This window comes from Chlorocebus sabaeus, chromosome 10, assembly GCF_047675955.1.
Source record: "Chlorocebus sabaeus isolate Y175 chromosome 10, mChlSab1.0.hap1, whole genome shotgun sequence".
NCBI lineage: Eukaryota > Metazoa > Chordata > Mammalia > Primates > Cercopithecidae > Chlorocebus > Chlorocebus sabaeus.
The window spans coordinates 106988362-107014825 of NC_132913.1; the positions used below are offsets into that span (position 1 = coordinate 106988362).

Here is a 26464-nt window from a genome sequence, read left to right on the forward strand (position 1 = left end):
ATGCCCCTTATACCCAGTTACCACCCGATTTATTTCCTTATAGAGGTTGAAGGCGTCCTGCCATCCCTCAGGAGGAAGGAGGGTGTGATTTGTCTCATGATGGAGGCCAGTATGTTGTCAGGGAAGTGTGACCCCACGATCTCAATGGATGGTGGGGGAATTCAGAGACACGTATGCACTTCCGGGTAGTAACGAGTGCTGGGGAGAGTTTGGGGGGCAGTTCCCCGCTTTCTTGGCAGGGCCCCAGACTGAAGTAACCTTAAAAAGCAATTAAGTCACCTTTAAAAAAAAAAAACAGTAAAGAAAAATCAATATTAGGAGAAAGGGGAAGAGAGAGAAGGATGGGGAGGAACGGTGTGGGGGAGCTCTGGAAAGGTCTGGAAGTCTACCAGGAAGGGGAGAGCATAGGAGGGGGCTGCCTGGGCATGGGACAGAGAGAGGGGACTGTCTGAGGTCACTTGGCCACTTTCAGTGCTAACTCAGCAGCTTCGTCCAATGCCAATCCCACTTTCCCTTCTGGGACACTATGTCCCAGCCAGATGCAGCACCCTGCCCCAGGGGTCTTATCTTCCCAGCTTGGGGAACCAGCTGACCCAGACTCATCGGAGGCTTGTGGGGAAGCCCAACTGTGGGGTCCCTGGGGAAGCCACTTTGCCTAAAGGCTAGGGACAACCTAGGCAGGGCACTGTGCATGGCCAGGGCTGGGTGTGTGGGCAGACTCCATGCTAGGGTGACCCTGATGGGGCCTGACCTGGCCTTGCAGCCAGGGTGGGCAAAGTGGCTCCTGGCCGCCAAGGGAGCCATCCCTGGACCCCTCCCCTGGGGCCAGGCAGAGGCTGCAGGGCCAGGCCTGACGCAGGGGGCGGGGTGGCCGTTGGGCCGAGGGTGGACCTCGGGCTCTAATCCCCAGCAGCTGCCGTTTCCCTCAGATCGATTCCCTTCTCACTTTTTTTTCAGCTGCTGGTTCCGCGGCTTGGATCGATGGAGCCACCTCCCCCCGCCCGTCCATGCTTCCTCTCCCTGCTGCTCATTAGCGCCCGGATTAATCAGCCCCCCTTTCCTCCCCTGTGAAGGCACATGCTCTCACATGGGGTCCCAGAGCACAAGCACTGATTCTTGCCACCCCCACCCTGGGGGCACGGATGCATCCCCTACTGGCCAGTCAACTGAGGCTCCCACCCCCGCCTATGATGATGGCCCACATGGCTGTTCCCCTCCACAAGAACACAGCAGACCCATTAGGGCTCTCCTGCCCCACTCTGCCAGGCACCCCTCAAACCCATTTACTTAGGAGAGCATTTGCTCCCATTGACACCCAGCACACCTTCCTGCTCTCTTCCATGCCCCCACTGGGGCTCTTCCTCTCCCTTCATTGCATGCCCTGTCCCCCTACATATAGAGCACCCCCGAAACATACCTCCCCTTTGCTCCCTGGCTTGCTTACCCAACACCCCTCCCCTGAAGCCTGATTGTGGCAAGCGATTTGGGGAAAATTTGGGGAAGCAAAGTGGCCACAGATATGCAAGCTGGCCAGCGTTCTCTCTGTCCCAGACATATAAATGACTGAGATTGGGGTTGGGGACAAAATGAGGGTGAGGGCAGCCAGCCTCCCAGAGGGGGCAGGGGCTGGTGGGTGTTGAAATCAGGAGCAAAGCTCCAGGGAAGCTGAGAATCTTGGAGTCACAGTTGTCCCCTGGTCTGTCTAGCCTGCCCTCCTCTGCCCCCCTCCCCTCCCTCATTCAAACAAGTGGCTCTCTCAAGGAGTTTCTGGAAGCTGCTGTGAGTCGGGTAGTGGGATCAGGTGGTGACTGGGTGCTGGAGTCAGGAGTCTCAGAGGCCACGAGGTGGGGGGATAGAGTTGGCTGACCCTTCATGGGGTGTGGGCCAGGAAAGTGGCAAAGAATGAGCTGAGGACCCTGGGCACGGCACCCTTCCCTGGGTGGCCAGGGAGTGGGGAGATCTGGGGACCCAGTGAGCGGCTAGGGTGCAGCAGGAGTTTGGGGGATAGCCCCAGTCTCGGGATCCCTGTCCTGGGCTGGGGACTGCCCCCTCCCGTGGCCTGGCTCCTGATGCCCGTGCTGCCGGTGAAACGCTGTTGACATGTCCTGAATTATTAAGCACGGGGTGGGCTCCGGAGCACATGCTGAGTGGAGCGGCTGGGGCTGCGCGGCGTGGCGGAGCAGCGCTCGCTCCCTCGCTCACTCGCTCGCTCGCTCGCTAGCTCGCAGGGACACACGCAGGGGCTGACAGCTGTGCTGGTGCTGATAAGGGAAGCCACAAGGAGACGATCGAGGAGAGAGACAAGCGGCAGCAGAGGCAGCAGCGGCAGAGGCAGCACCAGGGCTGCGGAGCTGCTGGGAGTGGGAGTGACTCCCCCACCTCGGGCCCCCACCCTGTCCCTGTCCTCCTCCCGCTTGCCCTGAGTTTAGAAGAGCAGCCGCTGCCACTACCGCCACTCGGGAGGGCACCAGGGCTGCTGGCTAGGGAGGGACAGGGCAGGGAGGCTCTGGCCAGTCCCAGCAGCCGGGGACAGATGCCGATCGAGATTGTGTGCAAAATCAAATTTGCTGAGGAGGATGCGAAACCCAAGGAGAAGGAGGCAGGGGATGAGCAGAGCCTCCTCGGGGCTGCTCAGGGGGCAGCAGCCCCCCGGGACCTGGCCACCTTTGCCAGCACCAGCACCCTGCATGGACTGGGCCGGGCCTGTGGTCCAGGCCCCCACGGACTACGCAGAACCCTGTGGGCACTGGCCCTACTCACCTCGCTGGCTGCCTTCCTGTACCAGGCGGCTGGCCTGGCCCGGGGCTACCTGACCCGGCCTCACCTGGTGGCAATGGACCCCGCTGCCCCAGCCCCAGTGGCAGGCTTCCCGGCTGTCACCCTCTGCAATATCAACCGCTTCCGGCATTCGGCACTCAGCGATGCCGACATCTTCCACCTGGCCAATCTGACAGGGCTGCCCCCCAAAGACCGGGATGGGCACCGTGCCGCTGGCCTGCGCTACCCGGAGCCTGACATGGTAGACATCCTCAACCGCACTGGCCACCAGCTCGCCGACATGCTCAAGAGCTGCAACTTCAGTGGGCATCACTGCTCCGCCAGCAACTTCTCTGTGGTGAGTTCTGCCAGCTGGGCTGCCTGGCCTGGGGTGGCTGGAGGCTGGGGAGCGGGAAGGAGTGGTGGCAGTGGTGTGCAGGGGCATCCTCAACAGGGCTTCCCTTCCTTCCGCCACCAGAGGCTGGCCTCGTGTCTCTCCAAGCCTGGCATCTCCCTCTGGTTTCCCAGCCATGGAGCAGTGGCCGCTCATACGGGCTTACCCTGGGGCGCCTGCTGCTACTCTTCTTGTAGCACTCTTCTTGCTGCTGCTGCAGTGCCCAGGTCTGGGAGTTGGGGTGGGGGTTCCTGCGGTGGGCCCAGGTGTCCCTGGAGTTGGCTGGCTTGCAGGGAATGGACATACCATCCCAAGGCCAGACCAACTGACTCCCACTTTTCTCTTGCTCCCTTTTTCTTCCGAGGCTACTGGATTCTTCCCACCAAACGAAGGAGATGGGGAGGGGAGGTTCGGGGGGCTCCATCTAGGGAAGGACCCCAGGCGGCCTCCTGGGGAGCTGGCCTGGTGGGCAGGCTGCAGAGAGCCCGTCTTCAGGACACTAGGTGCCAGTGTCTCTTCTGGATCTCTGTGTCTCTCACATGCCCGCCTCACAGACTCCCTCACACATCCCTCTTTCATTCTGCCCTCCAGCCCTCCCGAGGGCCAGTCCCCCTCTGTCTCCTGTTATAGCGGCTCCCATGCCCAGATCTGGCTCTTACACTGGGAATCACTGGTTCACTCTTATGTGCATAACTCACCCTCACTGCTGCCCCAGCATGGGTGCATGCACACATGCACGCGCACACACACACACACTGCTGGGGGACACAGTTTCCTGCACACTCCCTCGCTCACACACACTCACTGTCCCTGTCACTACACTCACATGCACACCTGCACACCCACACCCAGAGAGCTACTCATCTCCATTTCTAGCTCCCAGCTCTCGCTTAGCTGCCAAGCACAGGGTCCCACTGTGGATGCCATCCCTTCTCATGACACCCCCCCCATCTATCCCAACTGCTGCTCCCCATTTGGAGACTGCTGGCGCCATCTCTCAATCTCTCACCTATGTGTGAGCACAAACACACGCACCCTCTCCAGGAGAGGGGTGTGAGCTTGGGCTGCTCTCCCATGCACGCCTCCCACAGTCAGGTATGTGAGGGGGGTGGGCGTGTCTTGTACGCCGCCTGTCTGTCAGGGCTCCATTCACCCATAGTCACAGGGTATCTAGTATTCATGGTGCTCGAGATGCTTGTCCCCAGTCCACAGTTTGCTCCCAGCGTTGTGTGTCTGTTCGCGTGTATGTTTCATCCTTGTTACCACTGCCCAGTGCATATGCAAATGTTTGGCGTCAACATGGTGCCCGCTCCGGCCCAGCCTCCAGCAGCCAGCCCCAGTGATAGGGACCCCCACCAGGTTCTCACTCACCCGCTGCCTCAGGATCGCCAGGAAACATGCTCCAGCCACAAGGTTCCTGGCCCCCACCATGTCTGCAGTGTCTGGGGCCTCCTGCCATTGGGCAGGGGAGTTAGGTAGAAACCGAGGGACAGGAGGGGGAGCATTGTGCAGGGAGAAGAGTCAGGGGTATTGGCCTGTTGTCCAGCTGTACACCCCCTCTCCTAGGGAAAATCACTGCTCCCCAAAGCCAGGGTTGGTAGAGTCCCCAAGGAGGAGGATATGGGGTATGGAGGGTGAGTGTGGCCTTTGGGATCCACAGGACTCTGCTGTCCTCAATCCTCACCACTCCGTACTGGGGGCTGGGCAGAGCTCAGGCTCAGCAGGTGCTGTTGGGGCAGAAATCAATGGGGTCTTTGTGTCCCTGAGCGGGAGCTGGGGGTGGGCAGGAAAGGGGAAGGGTGATGAGACCTCAGGGGGAGGAAAGGAGAGGAAGAGCTGGAGGGGGTGAGGAAGTAAGGGGAGGAAGGCAGAGGGTTCTGCTTGGTCTCCAGGCTAGGAGGCGGTGCCTGGAGGATACAGGAACAGGGATCCCCTGATCAAGGCTGGTGAGTCCCCGGAATCCTGGGGATGGCCCGGAGGAGTGTGGGTGGATTTCCCACAGGCCCTCTGGTGCCCTGGGGCTAGAGAGAGGAGGATGGTAGAAGTCTGTGGGCTGAGGTTCTGGCCCTGGTGCAGGACAGTGAGGGGTAGAGGGCATAGCAAGCACTGGGGGACAGGAATTCCCCTTTGGGATTTCCATTTCCCCTGTCTCCAGCCCAGCCTCCTACCCTTCTGCACACACTGCATCCCCTGTCTACTGAGCGTAACTCTCTCTTGGGTCTGGCATTCAAGGGCTGAGTCTGCTGCAGATTCACCAGGGTCTGGAATTACAGGTTGGGCTGGGGGCCCATGATCCATGGCAGTGGGGAAGATAGGGTGTATTACAGGGGAAAGGTTGGAGAAGGGGGAAGGAGATGAAGATACGGGGTCTCCAAAAAGGACATGAGGTCCATAATCAGCTCTGTGGTGAGGACCTGGAGTCAATGATGGGGATTTGGGGTCTATGGTGGGGAGATGGCTATGTGAGCTGGTTGGTGGGGAGCTGCCAGGGTATGAGTGGTGAGATGGTCAGAGACAGGGACAGGCTTCACCAAGGGGCTGTTATGTGTTTTCTGTTGCTTTCCCTGTTTCTTCCTTCCCACTCCCCACTCTGCTGTGACCTTTCCTCCGGAATCCAAGTTAATAAATGTCACATTTTCCAGCCTATTTTTACTCCGGGTAATGTGCCCTCCCCCAGTCCCCTCTGCTGCTGCTCTTGCTTCTGTTACCACTGCAATCGCTCTCCCCCCACGCTCCCTAATATCCCTTGATGCATTCCCAATCAGTCAGTCAATCAACATGGAGTTCTGCGTGCCTACTATGTGTTGGACTCCCTGCTCAGAGCTGTGGAGGACAGCAAAGATGGGAAGCCCTGTCCCCAGTCCCTGTCCTCAAGCAGCCTATAGTCTCATGGTAGAGTGGGGACAGGGATACTCAGAAGCTTAAGCAACCATGCAAGAGTTAATCAGCCATGCAAGTGGTGTCATAAGGTGCCAGGATCAATTGCCAGACGAGGTGCATAGGTAGTAAGAGGCTGAGTTCAGAGAGGGAGAGGCCATTCTGGGTGGAGGAGAGCTGGGAAGACCTAGGGGATGAGGCAGACTGGGCACAGTTTGGAGAGGAGAAGAGGGAAGAGGGGAGAGAGGAGAGGGCTCTGGGAGGCAGTGCTCTGCACCATGGCTAGCTCCAGCTAGTTACCTCTGCTCCTCTCTTCTTCTCCTCCCTCCCCTCCTCACTCAGTCTCATACCATCTCACTCCTACCCATTCTACCACCTGTATGTCCCCCACCCCTAGCCTTGTAGACAGCTCTCCCTTCCTCCCTGATTCCTGCCGCCATCTGCTACCCACACCCCCTTCCTCCAAGCCCCAGTTCTACCTTCCCCACTGCGGCCTGCTCTCAGCCTGCCCTCTTACTAAAAGGCAGAAATCACTCTTTCTCCCTAGGCTTCATTTCTTGAGCTGTAAAATGCAAGGGTGGCTCTAAAATTCCGCATCTCCTCTCACCTGGGGACCACCAGGATTCGAACCTCGGCTCTACCCATTTAGCTGTGTGGCCGTGGGGAAGCCAAAAAGCTTCGTGAGCATCAGTTTGTGTATTCTTTAAATAGGATATTAGAACCTAAAAATTGGGGGTTGCTGTGAGGATTAAAGAGATGCTCCTAAAGAGCTTAGCACACTACCTGGCACACACATCGTATACACTGTGTAAGCGTCAGCTGTTATAAATGCCGCCACCCCAACTCCTGGCTATCTTTAACCTGACTGTTCTCAGCACCACCTACTGGTTTCCGACCCATGTACTGGCATCTTCATTACTCTCCATTACCTAGGCATCCCCCAGCTTTTGACCCTGTGGCCCACACCCTCCTCTGCCCTGTTCTAGCATTCCCATTCTATTCAGCCCTCCAAAATATGCACGCACGTGTGCATAGGTGCAGAAATGTGCACACACTGTCTAGATCAGTGCTGGCCAATAGAACATTCTGTGGTGATGGACGCGCTGTGCACCTGTGCTTGTACAACATGGTAGTCACTAGCCACATGTGGCCGTTGAGCACTTGAAATGTGATTAGTGCAACAGAGAAAATGCATTTTTAATTCAAAGAGCCACACATGGCTATAGGCTGCCGCGCTGGACAGCACAGCTCTGAATGGCCCTAGGAATGAGACTGTCTGGGTAGGGCAGGGCTGGGATTACAACTGGGACCACAGAATATAGGGGGGTAGCTGCCGGCTGTGATTGGAAGTCATGCCGTCTACTCTGCGGGCTGCGATCTCAGATGGAGCGGAGGATAGGGTCTGTGTCTGGGCGCTGGGGGCAGTGGGGTGTCTGGAAACACCATGTGAGCAAAGGTGCCTTTCTTCTCAGGTGCAGGACATGACCTTGGTCTTTTCCATGTTACTGTCTGGAAATTTGAGGCTGGGGGAGGTGGAGAAGCCCTGTGGAGGCATGGGTAGGAGCCAGCCCCTCTCCTCAGGGTCCTCAAGGGTCCAGGCAGCCCCTGGAGGGCCAGGAGCCCGGGGCCCTCTGGGCGCCTCACTATCTCCATCCCCTCTGGGCTCTCCGGTCTCCCTCCCCCTCCCGACCCTCCTTCCCCACACGCTGGTGACTGCCGTGACTATTAATCACTCGCCCTGTTCTCTTCCTCTCTACTAATCAGGCACAATTAGACAAGGCCTCTTCCAGCTGGGCTGTCCCCCTCCCTGCCCTCCTCTCTTCTCCCTGCCCCACCCAACCACCAGCCAGGACAGCTCTGAGGCACAGAACAGCATGAAAGCCCTCTCTCTCTCTCTGGCTGCCACAGGACCCAGTTTCGGGCTGCTCAGCATCCACTCCTTCTATCCCAGCGACCTCCTTAGCCCCTTCTCCTCCCAGCGTGTGGTCAGGCCAATACTGACAGTCTCTGCCTTCCACCCCCCTGCCCTTGGCCCTGGGAGGAGCTACTCCACACTCCATCCCAACTCCACACCTTTGCCACTGGGTTGGAGGTTCCAAGGGCTGCCCCTTGCCCCGTTGGCTGTGGAAGGGAGGGGGTGTCCACTGAGGTGGGTCCAAGTCTCTAATCTGCTGCACAGGCGTCCCTCTGACTCCCCCTGCCTGTTCAGCCCTCTATTCCCCGTGGTCCCAGCTTCTCCTGAAGCATGAGCCTTAAGCACATTTAGTTCAACATCTGGTTCAGGGCGGATGCTGCCCTCAGGAGCCGGGCAGGTCAGGTTGGGGTGGGGGGATACAGTAGGGAAGGGTGGGGTCTGAGGAGAACTGAAGACCACTTAGTCTTGAAGGACGCAGCTGCTCCTCAGCTCCAGCTAACTGTTGCCCTGTGAGGAGCGCAGGATGGCTGGGTCTTCCAGTGTGTCAAAAGCAGCTTCAAATCGTGATTATTTTAACAGAACAGTAACTGATTTAAAAAATACTGAGGGCTGCCAACCCCTCAGATTGCACCCACCCTCCCCACCTTCCACCCCACACCAGCTGCGGCTCAGACCCTCCTGGAGGGGTGCGGTCAGCCTGCCTGTGTGGGCAGTGGAGTGGTTGGAAGGGATGTAAGTGTTGTGGCCCGGCAGGGAAGGGCAGGGACTGTTACGGTCTCAGAGGGCTGGTCTTCAAGGGCAGTGGGAGGACCGTGAGGGACATGCCCCACCCAGCCCCACTCAGCAGCCCCGTGGCCTCTTCATTAATCAGGAATCAGCCCCGAGCTGGGCTCATTATCAGCTCAGCTTCTCAGACACTGCCGGAAGATGCTGATTAGCGTTTGAAGAAATGGCCCCACGTCCTGTCCCCCTCTGATCCTCTCTCTGTCTCCCCTGCCCCACTCCTTCCTGGACCCCCACCCCTGCTCTTCTGCTTCTTGGGAGGAATCTGCTCCCTCTTGTGGCTGGCGGCAGGGCTGCCTCTGCTAGGTTCAAACGGGGCAGGAAGGATCAGGAATGGAGAGGCAGGGGCACCCAGGGAGCACTACAGGGAGCACTGAAATGTCAAGACCCAAGCTACTGAGTCCCTGAGTCAGTGGGTCCCATGGGGAGGTGGGAGGAAGTGAAGGTGGTGGAGCCTGAGGTGGTCCAGGAGACATGGACGGCCACTCTGGAGGAGGGAACAGAGGTCGGCCTCAGACTGCTGAGTTATAAGTGTTCCCTGCCCTTCCAGGCTGGCCCTACAGCCCACCTCCTTTGAGCACCTGGGAAGAGGAGGTGGGAACGGCCAGCACTGGGGGCAGGAGGGCCAAGGAGAGAAGATCTGCCACATTTGTTTGTTTTTTGATTTTTTGCAAATCATGGTGGAGACTTAGGGTCTTCAGAAGGATGAGTGAGGGTGGGAAGGCAGGAGGAGGACAGAGGGGCAGAGACCCTGAGAGTGGAGATGGGAAGGTTCAGTGGTGTGTTTTCCAGGAAGAGATGGGCAGGGGTCTGCACTTCTTCCCCTGGCTCCTAGCCTGGTGCTGGCAGCGCTGGAAATCCAACCCACCCCTCAGATGCTCACCATGCCCTTGGGACACCCGTGGGTGTTGGGTTGGAGGGGGAGCAGTTCCAGAGAGATAGGCACGGGCTGCAGCAGCCGAGGCGGCAGCAAGAGTTCAGAGAGGAGCCACGGGATGATTAAGGGGAAATGGAGGATTGATTTAGGAGGAAAGATTAAAGGAGCTAAATCCGTGGCGCTTGGCTCAGCGGTGACTAAGCGTGGACAGGATAATAGCTTACAAATGTGTGGAAGGTGTAAATACCAAACGGGGGGAGGGGAGGCGGCTCGGCGGGCTCAGGGGGCGAGGTGGGGGCTGGGCAGGCCCCCGGGAGAGCTGGGAACCCCTGGGCGACGGCCCCTCCCCAGTGGGGGCTCACGGGGGAAGGAAACGGGACGTGGAGGAGCCCCGGGTTCCCAGCAGGGGTTCCGTTTCTGGCCGCAGCCTCCCGGGCCTCGTGCTGATCTCCATGTCTCACTCCCTCCTGGCTGGGGATCTGAGGTCGCAGGTTCAAATCCCACCCGAGCACCCGAGTCCCTCAGTGCCCCTCGGCCCCGGGCCTTTCAGCCGCTTCAGGCCAGCCAGCCAGGCCCGGCTCCGCATCCATCTCCTTGGGACCCCGGCCCCTGTCGCCCCCTCTCCGGCCGCGGCGGGGGCGGGCGGCGGTGTCTCCCTCCGCGGTGGAAGCCTCTGGCGCTGCTGTGTGCGGAGGTCACTTTGCTGAGGAGCCGGGAGCCGGGGGAATGCAAATGAGGCAGACCCAGGGAGGAGAGCGGAGGAGCCCAGAGGAGATGGGAGGGAGGGCGCTCGGGCGCCGTGATGGATGCCTGCCCTGCGGGAGGGAGCGGGGGGCGGCGAGGCGCGCGAGCCGGTGGGTGCGGCCCTCTGGGTGCGGGTGGGCCAGGCCTGGGCGGCCAGACTGTGTGTGCGGGAGAGGGCGGGGGGCCAGGGCTCCTGGCGGGCGCACACCCACCCACCCACCGTCCCCGCCGCCTCCTTCTGTCTTGTCTCCTGAACTCCCGCCTGGTTGTGGGTGTGTGCTCCACTGTGTAAGCAAAACTCTCGACGAGGAACTTTGCATCGAGGGGCGGGAATGTCAGGGAAGGACTTAGTTACCAATTCACCAATTAAAAATTGACTTTCTAGGGTAAGGCCTAAGCGGTCGCTGCCCGGGGAACGGTTTTGACTGTTAACCTGGGTCCCGGAGGCCTTCATCCTCCCGTTCTCTCCCGTGGAAGCGCGGCGCCCGCCGGGGACCACAGCCTTCTTCCACAGCCCCAGCCCTCCCTGGCTCCTAGGGCTCCCCTGTCCCTTCCACCACAGCTCACACATTTACATTTGAACAAACACCGCGGCCATTGCCTCCTAGATCCACCGTAGGGAGGAAGCGGCCCTGAAAAGCTCATGGGTGGCAGTGGAGTGGAGGCGGGGAGGTGGGGGGCCCCTGTATGCACGTGTAGAACCAGGCCTGCTGAGGGCGGCTGTGTATTCCTCTTTCTTGAGTGTGGCCTGGTCTGATGCCCCTCCTGGGTGAGCCAGGTGGCTTGTTTAGAGAAGTTTTTTCCTGACCCTGCCAGCCAAATTGAGCTCCTGTTCCACCTTGGTGGCCTTGGCTAGGTCACCCCATCACAACAAGGATCACAACAAGGATCACAACTAGTAATAATTTATCCATTTGTGTGACTGGTGGATTTGTGAACATGCCTGGTGCAGTTCACGGTGTTCATGTTGTAAGTACCCCATAAGCACTTTGGTTTTGTTGTTGTTGTTGTTGTTGTTTTTTCTTTTCGAGATAGGGTCACGCTCTGTTGCCCAGGCTGGAGTGCAGTGGTGCCATCACGGGGGCTCCCTGCAGCCTCAACCTCCTGGGCTCAAGAGATCCTCCCACCTCAGCCTCCTGAGTAGCTGGGACTACATGTGTGAGCCACCATGCCTGGCTAATTTATTATTATTTGTAGAGATGAGGTCTTGCTATGCTGCCTAGGTTGGTCTCAAATTCTTGGGCTCAATCGATCCTCCCACCTTGGCCTCCTAAAGTGCCGGGATTACAAGTGTGAGCCACCGCGCCTGGCCCGTAAGTACTCTGAATGAATGAATGTCTCTGTAGCCAGACAGCAAACTCCTTGAGGGCAGAGGCTGTCTGTTTTGTTCTCTGTTGTATGTCCAGTGCAAAGCACAGTGCCTGACACTGTTGAGCACAGGCTCAATGAATAGTGTTGGACAAGTTTGGACAATGAGTGTTGTTTGAACACTCACCAGTTCTTGAGTGCCTACTATTTGTAGGTACTGTGTGCCAGGTGTATGTCACACGGCGGCTATGGGTGGACTCCAGGCCCAGACTGCCTGCCCTGTCAGTTTCCTTATCCTGTCTGTACCTCCGTTACCCTGTCTGTAAAATGAAAACCATAGGACTACCGCCAGTATAGGAGTTTTGTGAGGATTAAGGGGTTAATCTATATAAAGTACTTAGACCTGTGCCTGGCACAGAGGTAAGTACTAAGTAAATGTTAGTGGTTGCTATGATTTACGTGTATTCTGTCTTTCCTCATAACACCTCTGAAGGGCGCCTGTGGTTATTCCCATTTTACAGATGAAAAATGGAGGATCGGAGAGGTTAATCGACTGAATCTGAATCCCACAGACTTAACTAAGGGTAAGGCCTGGATGTAAACTAGGTTGGGCTTTCCATCCGGTAGGAGAGGCATATCTCAGAGCCTGGGGATTTCGCTGTGACAGAGCTCCATCCTCCAAGCCACTCCCAAATTGCAGAGAGAGACTGCAAGGTGCTTGATGCCCTGTGAGGATGCGCCCAGTGGGGATCCAAGATGAAAATGACTGCACCATCCTGGCAGGAAGCTCCATTCCCCAAAGGGCCTCACCCCTCCCTTGAGCATCTGCCAGGAATCGCTGAATTGATCTCTAATCCTCTCATCTAACTTTAGGAGGAGAAATTACCATTCCCCTTCTACAGATGAGCAAACCGAGGCTCAGCAAGGTTCAATCACACATCCGAGGTTGTTTGTCCAAATTTGGTGGGAGAGGCTGGATTTGAACCCTGTTCTGTCAGGCTACAAAATATATGCCCCTTTCCCCATGTTATGAGCCTTCTGTGTATCCATTTCCAGCACCACATAGTGATCAGTCTCTGCCCTAGCTTGGTTCATGCTGGTCTCTACAAAACCCTTATTACTGGTATATGTATATGACTGCACTTTGCAAATGCCTTTCACATACTTCCACTCTTTTGAGATATACAACTAATCTGTGAAATAAGCAGGGATTTCTGTCTCTGCTTGACACATGAAGAAACTGAGGCCCAGAGAAGTTCATAAATCACTTTACTAACCTAAGTCACACAGGCTGTCAGTGGTGGAACTGGGGCTGAAACCAGGGCCTGCCGACTCCCAGGGAGGTGATGTTGGCCTGTGAACCTGGGGTCTACTTCTGAATCTGCCCCTGTTTTCTGCATGCATGCCCTTGGATCTGAACCTTGCCATCTCTAGGCTTGTTTCTGCCTTTGCACAATGAGTGATTGGACTGAGTGACCTTGAAGTACTGAGTGATCTCGAAGTTCTGAGCAGTGCAGACACCCTAGGCATTTTGGTTGGTGCCATCTTCCTTCCTCTGCCCCTGGAAAGGATAGGGAAGGAAGAGGCTTTGAACCTGGATACTGTGCCACCCCTGAATAAAGCCAGGCCCTGGGAGCTGTTCCACCCCAGGGTGCTGGTCACAGTCCAGAGCAGATGAAGATGCACCCCCTTCCACTAGCCCACTCTGGACCTAGGGGCAGAAGAGTTCATTCTGGGAGTGCCTAAGTGAGAGGCATGAGGTGGACCCCATCAAGGGGAGAGCTGATAGAATTTGGGGGAAGGGACACCATGGAAGAATGTCAGGGCGGGGAGGTGCCGGGACCAGAGGCAGGATGCCCAGAAGGCAGTGGAGATAAAGCCCAGGCCGAAGATTAGCTCTGGGATTAGCCTGGCCTCGGCAGCTCCTGGCTGCTTCTTATCTCCTGGAGGCCCAGGGCCCTCTCCCCGCCACAGCTCTGAGCCCTGGCCCCGCTAATTGCCGGTTAACCCTGTGGGCTCTGCAAGGGAGGGAGGATGCGAGCAAGCCAGCCAGGGAGAGTTTTCTGGAGAAATGGAAGCTGTGAATGGATGGAGCTCTAAGGGCTGAGAGAAGCCACCGCTCTCAGGAGGAGCAAGCTCTGGACAGCTCTCTCCCAACCCCTCATCACTGTCTCAGGCAGATCCTGAGAGAGAGGGGCCAGAGAGAAGGAGGCAGAGGGCACCTGGAGAGGGGTTCCTGATGTGTTGGGTCAGGGTAGGGAGCCTCAGGCCCAGGGAAAAGTCTAGTAGGAAGACAAGAGGCTGAGACTGTACAGCCAGACTAAGGGATGGATAGAGAAGAAGCAAATAGGATAGAGAATGCAGTGGGCAAGGGACAAAAAGGCCAGGGGGCATCCAGGCCAATGGGAGAGAAAGAGGCCAAGGGGAGAGGACAGGTCAACAGAGGGCAGGAGCAGAGAAACAGAGTCCGGGTGGATAACAAATCAGGGCCAGGGACAGACAGGCCAGGCGGATAGGGAAGGACTTGAGAGACAGACTGAGATCAGGAAACAGAGGCTAGCGAGGCAGACAGACCCGGGCCGGGGTTCAGGCCAACACTAAAGGGGAGGTGATCAGAGAAGGACAGGCAGGGGCTGGCCAGAAGGAAGGTGGGGGAGGGGACCCAAGGGTCTGTGTGCAGCACAGACGTAGTCCTGTCTAGGAGCTGTCAGCCAAGGCCGGGAGGGGCTGTGGGAGGCCACATGCACCCGCTAGGGCTAGCAGCATGGGCCTGGAGCTAAGGCAGAGAGACAAGGAGGGCCAGACCAAAGGAGGAGGTGGGGGTCTGAGATGAGGACAGCGCCCAGAGACTGAGAGCTGGTGATCTGGAGACAGCCCCTCTGCCATCAGGACACTCCCTGGCCCACAACCTTCCCCTTTCTGTGACTGGACCCTGGACTCTCAACTCCTTTGCATACCGTGCCCCCCCTTCCTGGGCCAGTCCATGGGGAGGGAGTGCAGTGGACAACCTGTGGGACCTTGTGGCAGAGCTGCCGTGCCGTCTCCATGGAAGAAGCTGTGGGCTGTGCTGCCACCAGAGGTCTGCCACTTAGAAACTGATGGCTCCACCCGCCTCTGTCTGCCTGGCCCAGGGACTGTCTCCTGGGCAACACTGCGCTCTGACCAGCAGTCAGGACTGACCCAGGCTGTGCAAGTGTCCTCCTCCTGCCAGTCTGGCCGGTCTGTTCCCTGCAGAGTATCCCTGAGACCCAGACAACTTCCACCCATGTCCCTTTGTCACCCTGACTCTGCACAGCCACCTTGAGAGTTTGTGTGCCAAGGAACCACCACCCTCGCCAGCTGGGTATTCATTCTGCCCTGTGTGGGGTGGGCTCGGTGCCATGTAGCATATGTCTGTGTGTGTCTGTTGTAGGTACCAGGTAGGGACGCTGCCCCAGCCCCTCCGAGAGTCAGAAGCATCCAAGAGTCATTCATTCACTGAACACCCACCAGGTGTTCTATAAGCACCTACTGTGCTTTGACACAGGGTTCAGTTCTGTATGAATCTTGGCTGTCATTTACTTGTTGTGTGCCCTTAGCCAAGTCACTTTCCTTCTCTGAGCTTCCGGTACCTAATCATTAAATGGGGACAACAACACTTAGCTCATATGGGTTTCTTGGAGACTCAAAAGAGAAAATAGATCAAAAGCACCTATCACAGGACTTGGTACAAAGTGGGGATGTTTGATAGTGTTTGCTTTCCTTCCTCCCATCTCAAATCTCGCTGCAAATCTCCTTCTGCAAATCTCGCTGGGCTCTGGGGATGCCAAGAGGGAAACAGGAATCCTGGTCACAAGGAGTTCATGGTCCCATGGGTGAGGCTGAGCTTCAGAGAGACCATAATGGTGCCTGACAGTCAGGGCTCCGCCAAGGTGGTGCTGAATGCTGAGCGACACGAGTGAGGAGCTCATAATATGGGTACCCCACGTCTACCATGCCTTCTTTAGCCTTTCAACTGAAGCGTATACGCAAAACTGGCTGTGTCAGCAAGAGCTGATTCCAGCATCTTCTTGGTTTGAATTAGGAAGAGGTTGAGTACTTTCAGATTTCTACAAATACTAATATATGCCTCCCATCTGCCTTTTCCACACCACTAGGAACCAGGAAGTTTTTCTTTTCTTCTTCTTTTTTTTTTTTTTTTTTTTGAGACAGAGTCTCGCTTTGTCACCCAGGCTGGAGTGCAGCGGTGCAATCTCAGCCATTTGCGATTCTCCTACCTCAGCCTCTTGAGTAGCTGGGACTACAGGCGCCCGCCACCACACCCGGCTGATTTTTGTATTTTTAGTAGAGATGGGAGTTTCACCATGTGGCCAGGCTAGTCTCAAACTCCTGACCTTGTGATCCACCCGCCTCAGCCTCCCGAAGTGTTGGGATTACAGGCATGAGCCCCAGGGCCTAGACTTTTTTTTTTTGAGATGGAGTCTCGCTCTGTTGTCCAGGCTAGAGTACAGTGTGATCTCAGCTCACTGCAACCTCCGCCTCCTGGGTTCAAGCAATTCTCCTACCTCAGCCTCCCGAGTAGCTGGGATTACAGGTGCCCACCACGATGCCCAGCTAATTTTTGTGTTTTTAGGAGAGATGTGGTTTCACCATGTTGGTCAGGCTGGTCTCGAACTCCTGACCTCAGGTGATCCACCCACTTCAGCCTCCCAAAGTGCTGGGATTACAGGTGTGAGTCACTGCACCTGGATGGGACAGAGGAATCTTGCACCCAGCCCACTTCAGGGTTCCTCCACCTCCAGTGATTTGTGATAAGAGCACAGGTCTAGAGTCGGGCTGTCTTGCTGGGTTCTCCCCCTTCATCTAGTGCCTTTCTATTCACAGTGTGGTCCATGGACTTTCAGCCTTGTCCAACCCCCTCCCCACATCTGTTCTATCAGAATCTGCACTTTAAAAAGATCCCCCTGATTCATGTGCATAATAGCGTTTGAGAAGCCCTGAGCTTGAACATCTTGGGAAACCAGCTGAATTCTCTGAGCCTCCATTTCTTTCTCTGCAGAATGGGGAGATAATAATACCCACCTCACAGGGTAGTTGTGAGGATTCATCCAGATAGACCATGTGAAGCGTTTAGCACAGTGCATGGGGCATACTAAGCGCTCCTGAGCTGTCCGTGACACCCACTCCTGCCCCACAGATGGACACATAATAGGGAGGAGGGCAGGGGTGATACCAATGGGGTCAAGAACTTGAACCTGGAAGCTGGTAAAGGTGTGTGTGGGGTGTTAGGAAAGGAGAAGACTCGGGGGACAGGTGAGGAATTGAAGGGAAGCCGATATGGAGAAGAAAGGGTGAGGAAGGTCAAGAGGAACGGTGCAGAAGCCGAAGGGGAATGGGAGAAGAGAAGGGGACGGGCCTGGGGCCCATTCCTGTTTCATCTACCTGGATGGGGCTGGGGCAGGAGCTGGGTCCTGAGGTAGGGTAGGCTTGGGGTGGGGGTACAAGCAATGGTTTGCAGGAGCAGCTGGAGCCTTGCCCCTGGCCCCTGGACGAGGTGCACCTCTCCTTCTTCCCAGCTGTGTGACTTTGAATGTCACTTCACTTCTCTGAGCTGTGATGTCCTCATCTGCAGTAGTCCGGATAACTACACCTAGCTGGTACTGAGGGGATGTGGGCAGCGGTAGACGGCATCATGTTCTGTAAACTCAGGGTGCTTTGTTTGTGGTGCACACGTTTTTGTTTCGGGAACGGGAGGCAGGGTGGTTGAGTGATAGAAGAACTGTGGGAGAGAGAAGGATCAGGGCTGCAGCTCCCAGAGCACCGCAGCAGGGTGGTCTAGTTCTCAGGGATGGGGACCCCTAGGAGGTCTCGGGAGGACTCTCAGTTGGTTCGCTGCTCTCCACCCGGCCCCTCTCCCTTCTGCACTCCCCCTGTGAAACCAGGCATTCAGGATCTCTTTTTCCTTCCACACTGCTTCCTGCGATTTCTCCCAGCTTTTACCAGTGGAAAATGTTCCCAAGGAGAGGGGAGGGGGAGCGGGAGAGAGTGATTGAGTGCTCCGACCCCTTGCCCCCAGGGAAGGTGCTGCCTGTGATGGGTTTGACCCAGGGGCTCGGCTCTGTTGGGGAAGCCTGGCAGCGGGGAACTAGAACCCGCCTCTCCCTCAGCCTCTTCTCCACCCCAGCCGCTGCGCAGCTGCTGGCGGCCGCTAAATCCCCAGCAGGAGCCTGGGCCTCCATCTCCGGGGCGCCAGCGCCATCTGCTGTCCATGCAGGAGAACTCTCCGCAGAGGAAAAGGGTGCCTGGCTTCTGTGCTGCAGAGACAGCTTATTAAGTGTCCCTTGTGCCCCGCACTGGGCCAGAGGCTGAGGACACCAGACAGGCTCACTGCTTCTGTGCAGCATACACGCTCATTGAGGGAGATGGACAATGGACAGGAGACAAGTAGATGAACAAGATCATCTCAGGTCTTGATAAGTACTTTGGGCAAACCAACAGACATGTGGATGCAAGGACGGTGACACTGAACGTGTCTGTGTGATGTATGAGTGTGACATGCTGAGGCTTCAGCGATGGGCAGCTAGCCATACCAAGAGTGTGTGTGCAGTGGCATTCCAGGAGAGGGGACAACAACAACAAAAGCCTGAGGAGGAAAGGAGTCCGGGTGTCTGAACTTGTCAGATATGGGGGAGGTGGTGGAAAGGCAGGCAAGGGCCACATCACATGGGCACTTTTGGGTTAGGGAAGGAGCGTGATTTTGTTATGTGGGAAATGGGAAGCTATTGTTGGGTAAGTCAGTGAGTGGTTTCATTGGATCTGAGCACTGTGGACTGGGCACCATAGCTTCCGGTAGGGAGGGGCAAGGGTGGACCAAGGTGGGAGACCAGTTAGAAGGAGATGGCAAAATGGGAGTTGCTAGAGAAGGAAGGAAAGTGGATGGATTCTAAATACATTTCAGAAGTGGCCTGGAGGCTGGATGCGGTGGCTCCTGCTTGTAATCCCAGCACTTTGGGAAGCCAAAAGGAGAAGGATTGCTTGGGCCCAAGAGTTCAAGACCAGCCTGGGCAACATGGCAAGACCCTGTCTCTACAAAAATAAAATTAAAAAAAAAAAACTTAGCTAGGCTTGGTGGCATATGCTTGCAATCCCAGCTGCTTGTCAGGCTGAAGCAGGAGGATGGCTTGAGCCTGGAAAGTTGAGGCTGCTGTGAGCTGAGATCGTGCCACTGCATACCAGCCTGGGCAACAGAGCAAGACCATATCTTAAAAAAAAAAAAAAAAAGAAAAAGAAAGAAAGAAAAAGAAGCAGGGATGATGGAAAAGGGAGATTTAAAAATTCCGACTTGAGAAACTGGATGGATATAGTGGGGTGATTTACTAGGGAGGAGGAGGATGGTGTGGGGCAGGCAGCGTTTGGGAAGGTGTTGATGTGCTGATATGTTAAGTTGGAGATGCCTTTTAATCATCTAAGGGAGGCCATCAGTGGAAAAGTTGGCGCTCATTGGAGAGACTGGGCTGTACATTGCTTGCTAGGATATGGGACTGGAGTGTCCAAGCAGATCTAGTGGCCCTTGGCAGGGAGCAGGGAACTTTGGAGTTGCCTTGGCCACTCCTTTCATCTCCCCTCCTGCTCTCTCACCCCACCTCCCAGGTCTATACTCGCTATGGGAAGTGTTACACCTTCAACGCGGACCCGCGGAGCTCGCTGCCCAGCCGGGCAGGGGGCATGGGCAGTGGCCTGGAGATCATGCTGGACATCCAGCAGGAGGAGTACCTACCCATCTGGAGGGAGACAAGTACGCAGGCCGGAAAGGGACAAGGGCCATCTTGGGGACTGGGGCCTGGGCCCTTTGCCTGGGATGGGTTTCCAAAGGTCCCCATCTCTGCTGTGCAGATGAGACGTCGTTTGAGGCAGGTATTCGGGTGCAGATCCACAGCCAGGAGGAGCCGCCCTACATCCACCAGCTGGGGTTCGGGGTGTCCCCAGGCTTCCAGACCTTTGTGTCCTGCCAGGAACAGCGGGTGAGCACCTCCTGCCAGGCCCTGGATTGGGCACAGGGCTCACCTTTGGGCTCAGAGGGGATGCAGAGCAAACCTGCCCTTTAGAAGCTCACAGCCTGCCAGCTGTATTGACTTTGCTGGGGCTGTGGGCACTGGAGGACCGGGTGGGATTCCTGAGCATGACCTCATCATGACCCACCTCTGCAGCTGACCTACCTGCCCCAGCCCTGGGGCAACTGCCGCGCGGAGAGTGAGCTCAGGGAGCCTGAGCTTCAGGGCTACTCGGCCTACAGTGTGTCTGCCTGCCGGCTGCGCTGTGAAAAGGAGGCTGTGCTTCAGCGCTGCCACTGCCGGATGGTGCACATGCCAGGTGGGCACCCCACCCCTAGCTAGCCCTCCATGCCACTCTGCTGGGCTCCAGAGCCTCCTGGGGCAAGGCACTGCTCATGTTCACAGGCAGGCGCATGTATACAACATATGTGTGTGTCTGTAGCCATGTGAGTGTGCATGTGTGTGTTTGGGACTTTTAAACATGGTTTCACATATGCCTGTGGGAATGCTGGCATGCAGATGCCTGTGTGCATGTTGATATGTATTTGTGTACATGTATGCTCATTTATATCCATGGTTGCATATTTGTGGGGGTCGTGTGTGTGGTGTTCAAGCACATTTATGCAAATGTGTGCATATGTGTGTGCATGCATGTATGTGCTTACATTTGGGCGTGTGGGGGACAGGGGAAGTGATCGTAGATTCTAGGAATAATCTTCTCTCCTTTCAGGCAATGAGACCATCTGCCCACCAAATATCTACATCGAGTGTGCCGACCACACACTGGGTCCGTGCTGCCTACCCTTCCCTACCTCTCCATCAGCCTCTTCATGTCTCTGTCCACTCTTCTCCTCACTGTCTTGGCTCCTCCCCTCCCAATCTCTTCCTGGAGGTTTCTTCCTGGGGGTTGAGCCTTAGCCCATACTTCAGTGGGGTCGGGGAGAGGTCTGCAGACCTCTGCAGGTACAGACACTTGGGTAAGTGGAGGCAGCAGGGTGGGGGGGTTGCAGAGAAGCCAGGACTGGGAGTGAAGGGCTGGGCTTCTCATCTTGGTTCAACCAATGAGCTCACCCACTTTGAGAAAGTGAAATGACTTCTCTCTTGGTCTCAGGAAAAATGCATTGCTGGTTATCGGTGTGGGTAAGGCAAACCCCATCTGTCCACAGATCTTGCCTGATCTGCAGTTCATCCATCTATCCATCCATTCATCGATTCGTGCATTTTCCAGACCTTTACAGCCTGTGCTGGGTACTGGAGGTGAGAGTGGGGGCAACAGCCCTTCCCTTGGAGAGCTTATAGCCCAGCACGGCTGTGGGCAGCCATTCCCACACAGCCCGTTAACTCCTGGAGAGGGGAGCCTCGGGTGTGTGGCAAGGCCCCAAGGAGGGGTGTGCAGCCCTAGCCTGGGAAGGTAGGGAGGATTCCTAGAGGAAGGGACACATTAGCTGAGGCTTGATGGCTGTATAAGAGCCAGGTGCAAAGGGGGACATACACTAAAGACCTGTGGCCAGAAAGAGCATGCTGTGTCCAGGGCACTGGAAGATCTGTGTGGCTGCAGGGCAGAGAACAGGGGAGGGAGTGGAAAGAGTGGAGGAGGGAGGCCAGGCACAGTGGCTCACACCTGTAGACCCAGCACTTTGGGAGGCCAGGCTGTGTGGATCACTTGAGCCCAGTAGTTCAAGACCAGCCTGGGTAACATGGTGAGACCCTGTCTCTGCAAAAAATAAAAAAGTGAACTGGGTGTGGTGGTGCACATCTATAGTCCCACCTATTTGGGAGGCTAAGGCAAGAGGATAGGCTCGAGCCTGGGAGGTCCAGGCTGCAATGAGCTGGGATCACACCATTGCACTCTAATCTGAGCTATGGAGTTACCCTGTCTCAAAAAAAAAAAAAAAAAAATTGAGGAGGGAGGCTCTAGGAAGCCCACAGAGGCCTCTGGCAAGGCAGGAATGCCAGGTGAGTCCAATGAGGTGTGGACAATGGGTAGGAGGGGAGGAGACTCAAAGTCAGGGACTGGCCAAGCTGGCTGCAGTAATCCAGACACCTGGGGCCTTGGGGCTGGGTTTGAGACACTGGGCAGCCAGACACACATCTAGCCCTTCTCTGTCCCCCACACCACCTGCATCTGTCACAGGGGTGATTGGAGGTGTTTAGTGAAGGAACAGATGTGTGATCAGGAGTAAAGAACCTGCAAGGCACAGCGGGAAACCACGGAGCTGGCAACATGGGGAGCCTTCATCCCCACCAGGCCTGCAGGAGGAGAGACCTGTGGCTGTCTGAGAGGGCTGACTCACAGCAGCATGGCTGGAGGAGCAGCACAGCCTCTGCCACCTACGGCCTGGCAGTGAGGAAGCCAGGCGGGAGAAATACCCTGGCATCTCTTCCCTCTCACCTTCTGTTTCTGCCAGGGCCTCCTGTTGGCCAAACTCAACCCAAAGCCAGAGGACAAGGGAGTTGAGGTGATCCATTTGGCAGAGATCAGCCTCGTAGGGTGCAGAGCAAGGTGGAAGAGTGGAGAGTGGAACTGAAGGGGCAGGCAGAGAAAGCCCAGCGCATTGAGCCTGGGAAGCTTGTTGGTCCATTTGTTCTTCTGTTCACCCATCCATCGATCTGGCCATCTGCCATCCATCCATCCATCCATCCATCCATCCATCCATCCATCCGTCCACCCATCCATGCATCCCAGCATCCTCTCCACACCTCCTTGTGTGTCTGAGGCCTCACATAGTTGATTAGCTTTGGTGGATGGGCTCTGTTCTCCCTCTGGGCCATGAGGACCCCTCCAGTCCCGGGGGTTGGGAGGGTGCTGGGGGGTTCTGCGTACACCTGCTCTCTGGAGCAGTCTGAAGCTGGTTCAGGCAGGGACCTGCAGCCAGTCCCCTCTAGGAAGCACCAGGGCTGGCCAGTAAAGGCCCTTGGTGTGGATTTGCCTGCTTCAGGACAGCCCCCCGGCCTCCTCTTTGCAGCTGGTGGGCCACTGGACCACCCTTCTCCAACTCCCATTGTAGCTGCTGCCTCTGTGTTGCAGATTCCCTGGGTGGGGGCCCCGAGGGCCCTTGCTTCTGCCCCACACCCTGCAACCTGACGCGCTACGGGAAAGAGATCTCCATGGTCAGGATCCCCAACAGGGGCTCAGCCCGGTACCTGGCGAGGAAGTACAACCGCAATGAGACCTACATACGGTATGTGTGTCTGTGGGGTGTGGCTGTGTGACTCTGTGTGTGTGTACGTGTGTGTGAGCATATGTGTGTATGTTTGTGTCTGTGGGTGTGGGTGTGTATGTGTGTGGGGTGTATGTGGGTGTGTACGTATGTGTGCACGCATGTTTGTGTGTATCTGTGTGGGGCATGTGTATGTGTGTGTTTCCTGTGGGTGTGTATGTGAGTGTATGTGTATGTGAGTGTGTGGTATGTGTGTGTGCATGCACACTTTGTGTGTATCTGTGAATGGGTATGTGTGTGAGAGAATGTGTGTCTCTGTGTGTGTGTGTGTGTGTGTGTGTGTGTGTGTGGTGGAGGCTGCCCTCAAGAGGTGCTGGGCATGGTGGAGGTGGGGAGTGGGCCGCATCTCTATGATAAGTCTTCTACCAGGAATGCCTTTCATAGCCCTTTACTACTACTACTACTACTACTACTACTACTTCTTCTTCTTCTTCTTCTTTCTTCTTTTTTTTTTTTTTTTTTTTTTTTTTTTTTTTTGAGACAGAGTCTTATTCTGTCACCCAGGCTGGAGTGCAGTGGCACAATCTTGGCTCACTGCATCCTCCACCTCCCAGGTTCAAGTGATTCTCCTCCCTCAGCCTCGCAAGTAGCCTGGATTATAGGCACCCACTACCACACACAGCTTTTTTTTTTGTCTTTTTAGTAGAGATGAGGTTTCACCATGTTGGCCAGGCTGGTCTTGAACTCCTGACGTCAAGTGATCCACCATCCTTGGCCTCCCAAAGTGCTGAGATCATAGGTGTGAGCCACCGTGCCTGGCCACAACCCTTTTCTTCTAAGTAGCCCCACTCATTGCTCAAGTCATGTTCAGTGTTTCCACCTCCAGGTCCAAACACCTTTCATCTGAGCTCCCAGCACCCGTACAGATCTCCGTCATTACACATATGCCACGTTTCCGAGTGCTTTGCTTATGCGTCTTTCTCCCCTTCTCTAAGGGAGAGGGACAGGATGAGACCGGAGAGAAACACAGTACCCTGCAGGGGAGGCAGGAGGGACTGCCCTGAGCCTTCGGTCTGGTCCCCTCCAGCCAGTCTACAGTTTCGGAGCATGGTCTGGGTGCCAAGCCCAGTGCTGAGTTCTGTGGGGACAGATGATTACGACACAAAATCCATGCCACAATTTGTCAATGAGCCCACGTTTGATAACGTAGGACTGATTCTCAGGCCTCAGTCAGGGAGGGAAGCCGGGGAGGTGTGAGCTCACCTCTTAGGGCCCTGGGTTTGGGTCTGTGAGAGGAGGCGATGGAGAGGTGTCCAGTGAGAGGACGTTGGGCAGAGGGGTGGTGTGGCACGGGGCAGTGGTGTGGTGTGGAGCCTGAGCCATAGGCAGCTGTGTGGAGGAAGGAGAAAAGACAGCGGCTGCGGAAGAAGGTGCCAGGGACAGGCCACCGGCTGCCCAGGACACTGAGAAGGGGCATTGTGGAGTGGACTGACAGGCAACAGGGGTCACTGAAGGGCCCGCAGAGGCATAAGGAGGAGGCAAAGGCAACACCACTGGGTGTTTTAGAGGAGGGAGCAGGGTTTCCTTCAGGTGCAGGAGTTGTGTTTTGCTCTCCCAGGCCCTTTGCTACCCCTCAAAAGATGAAGCTGACACACATCCGGGACTGCCTCCCCTCACAGCCCTGGGGAGTCCAGGGGGTGGTCACTGACTTCCCCATGCAGAGGTCTCTGATCAAGATCTGCTGGATCCAGGATGCCCCTGCCAGCCTTCTCAGGAAGCGAGGCCCACACGGATACCCTGCTTCCTGTCTCCACAGGGAGAACTTCCTGGTCCTAGACGTCTTCTTTGAGGCCCTGACCTCTGAAGCCATAGAGCAGCGAGCAGCCTATGGCCTGTCAGCCCTGCTGGGTGAGACTGGTGTCCCCCTCAGCTTGTGTGTGGGTGGATCGACCCGGCCGCTCCCTCTGACACTGCTCTCCTGCTTCCCAGGAGACCTCGGGGGACAGATGGGCTTGTTCATTGGGGCCAGCATCCTCACGTTGCTGGAGATCCTTGACTACATCTATGAGGCAAGGGCCCCGGGAAGGCAGGGTGGGAGTGGGGGCCATGGGCAAAGCAGAAGCGGGCAGTGCGGGGTGCCTGGTGGAGCTGGCCTGGCTGGGAAGTCAGGTTCAGGGTTCTCTGCCAGAGTCCCCTGACTGGCTGGCAGGCCTGAGGGCTCAGAGTCAGGAGAAGGGGATAGGTGAGGAGGACAGGGTGTCCTACTGGGAGTTTGCTGTGGCAGTGAGTCCTGTGGGCAGCTGGGCATGGTAAGGCTCACGTTTCTCCTCAACCAATTTCCTGAGCCCACTGCTGTCCCCCACCCTGAACCCCAAGGTGTCCTGGGATCGACTGAAGCGGGTATGGAGGCGTCCCAAGACCCCCCTGCGGACCTCCACTGGGGGCATCTCCACTTTGGGGCTTCAGGAGCTGAAGGAACAGGTGAGGATGAGCTCTACAGAGCATGCAGCCACCTCTCCAGGACTGATACCCCCATGGTTTCTGAACCAGCCTGTGGAGTGGGCCCTGGAGCCTCTGCCCAAGGTGACAAGGAAAGGCTGGCGGTGTGAGCCCTGGGGACAGCACTTGACTTCTCTCTGTCCCACTCTTTCTCGGCAGATTCCCTGCCCCCACGAGTTCTCCCTAGCCCACTCCCTCTTTTCTTTCTCCTGCAGAGTCCCTGCCCGAGCCGGGGCCATGCCGAGGGTGGGGGTGCCAGCAGCCTGCTCCCCAACCATCACCACCCCCACGGTCCCCCAGGAGGTCTCTTTGAAGATTTTGCTTGCTAGGATGGTGCTGTGACTGAAAGGATCCAGGAGTCTGAGACCCCTCCTGGGATCCCCAGCACATTCTCCTCCTGCTCCTGGGAAAGGCCTGGGGGCGGTGCTCACTGGGAGGGCCAGGACTCAGTTCCTGCTCTTATCCTCCCTTGCCCTGATGTCAGCTGCTTTGCACAAAGGTCCTTCTTGTCCACACCCCTTACCCCCAGGCTGGTGCCCCGGGAGGGCTGGAAACCAGGCCATGGGCCCTCATGGAGAGGAAGGGAAGGAAGGAGAGAGGGAGGGGAGGATAGAGCTCATCCCAGCCGGGGAGGGGGAGCCCTCTGTACATTTGTATATATTTAGGGAAAGCCGGGTGGGGGGATACAGATGTAGAAGGTGGGTGGGGCTACACGGGTGGGTGATTTAGGGACAGCCAGGGTCCCAGCCCTAATGTCAGCAGGAAAGGGAGAGCCCCAGGACTCAGGAGTGCTGGGCTGGTCCTGCTTCCTGCCCCTCTCCAGGCCCAGCTCCCCTCTTGGCAGGGGGAGAGGATGGCCCAGCAGGCCTGGCCCAGCTCCCAGTTCCCCCTGCACCAGCCCCACCCCTAGAGTCCCTCCTATAGGGAGGGGGCAGGAGACCTTCCAGACTTCTGCTGAGCTTGGAGGGTGGGAAGGGAGCCTTCTCAGGCCTCTCTCCCTCCAGTCTGATTTTGTAAAGTGCTGATGAGATTGGGAATAAAGAGGCATAAAGAATTCTCTGTGTGTATGTGTGACCAAGCACGCACTGGGGGCTGGGGTGAGGCTGGGCACATGCATGA

The 26464-nt window shown here is 56.7% G+C and overlaps 1 protein-coding gene across 2 annotated transcripts; it reads left to right on the top strand.

Moving 5' to 3' along the window:
* The first annotated feature begins 1627 nt into the window (after positions 1-1627).
* ASIC4 (acid sensing ion channel subunit family member 4) lies at positions 1628-26402 on the top strand. Of its 2 annotated transcripts, XM_073020100.1 has the most exons (11): positions 1628-1779; positions 2222-3115; positions 19285-19429; positions 19528-19655; positions 19842-20004; positions 20416-20472; positions 22714-22867; positions 24663-24754; positions 24836-24915; positions 25223-25327; positions 25561-26402. In XM_073020100.1, exons 2-11 carry the CDS (start codon positions 2534-2536, stop codon positions 25672-25674), a joined length of 1620 nt encoding a protein of 539 aa, XP_072876201.1. In that variant the 5' UTR covers positions 1628-1779; positions 2222-2533; the 3' UTR covers positions 25675-26402. The 2 variants fall into 2 exon arrangements, with proteins under 2 accessions (XP_072876201.1, XP_007964602.2); XM_007966411.3 differs by lacking the exons at positions 1628-1779; positions 20416-20472 and having other exon boundaries at positions 2211-3115.
* The last annotated feature ends 62 nt before the right edge of the window (positions 26403-26464 follow it).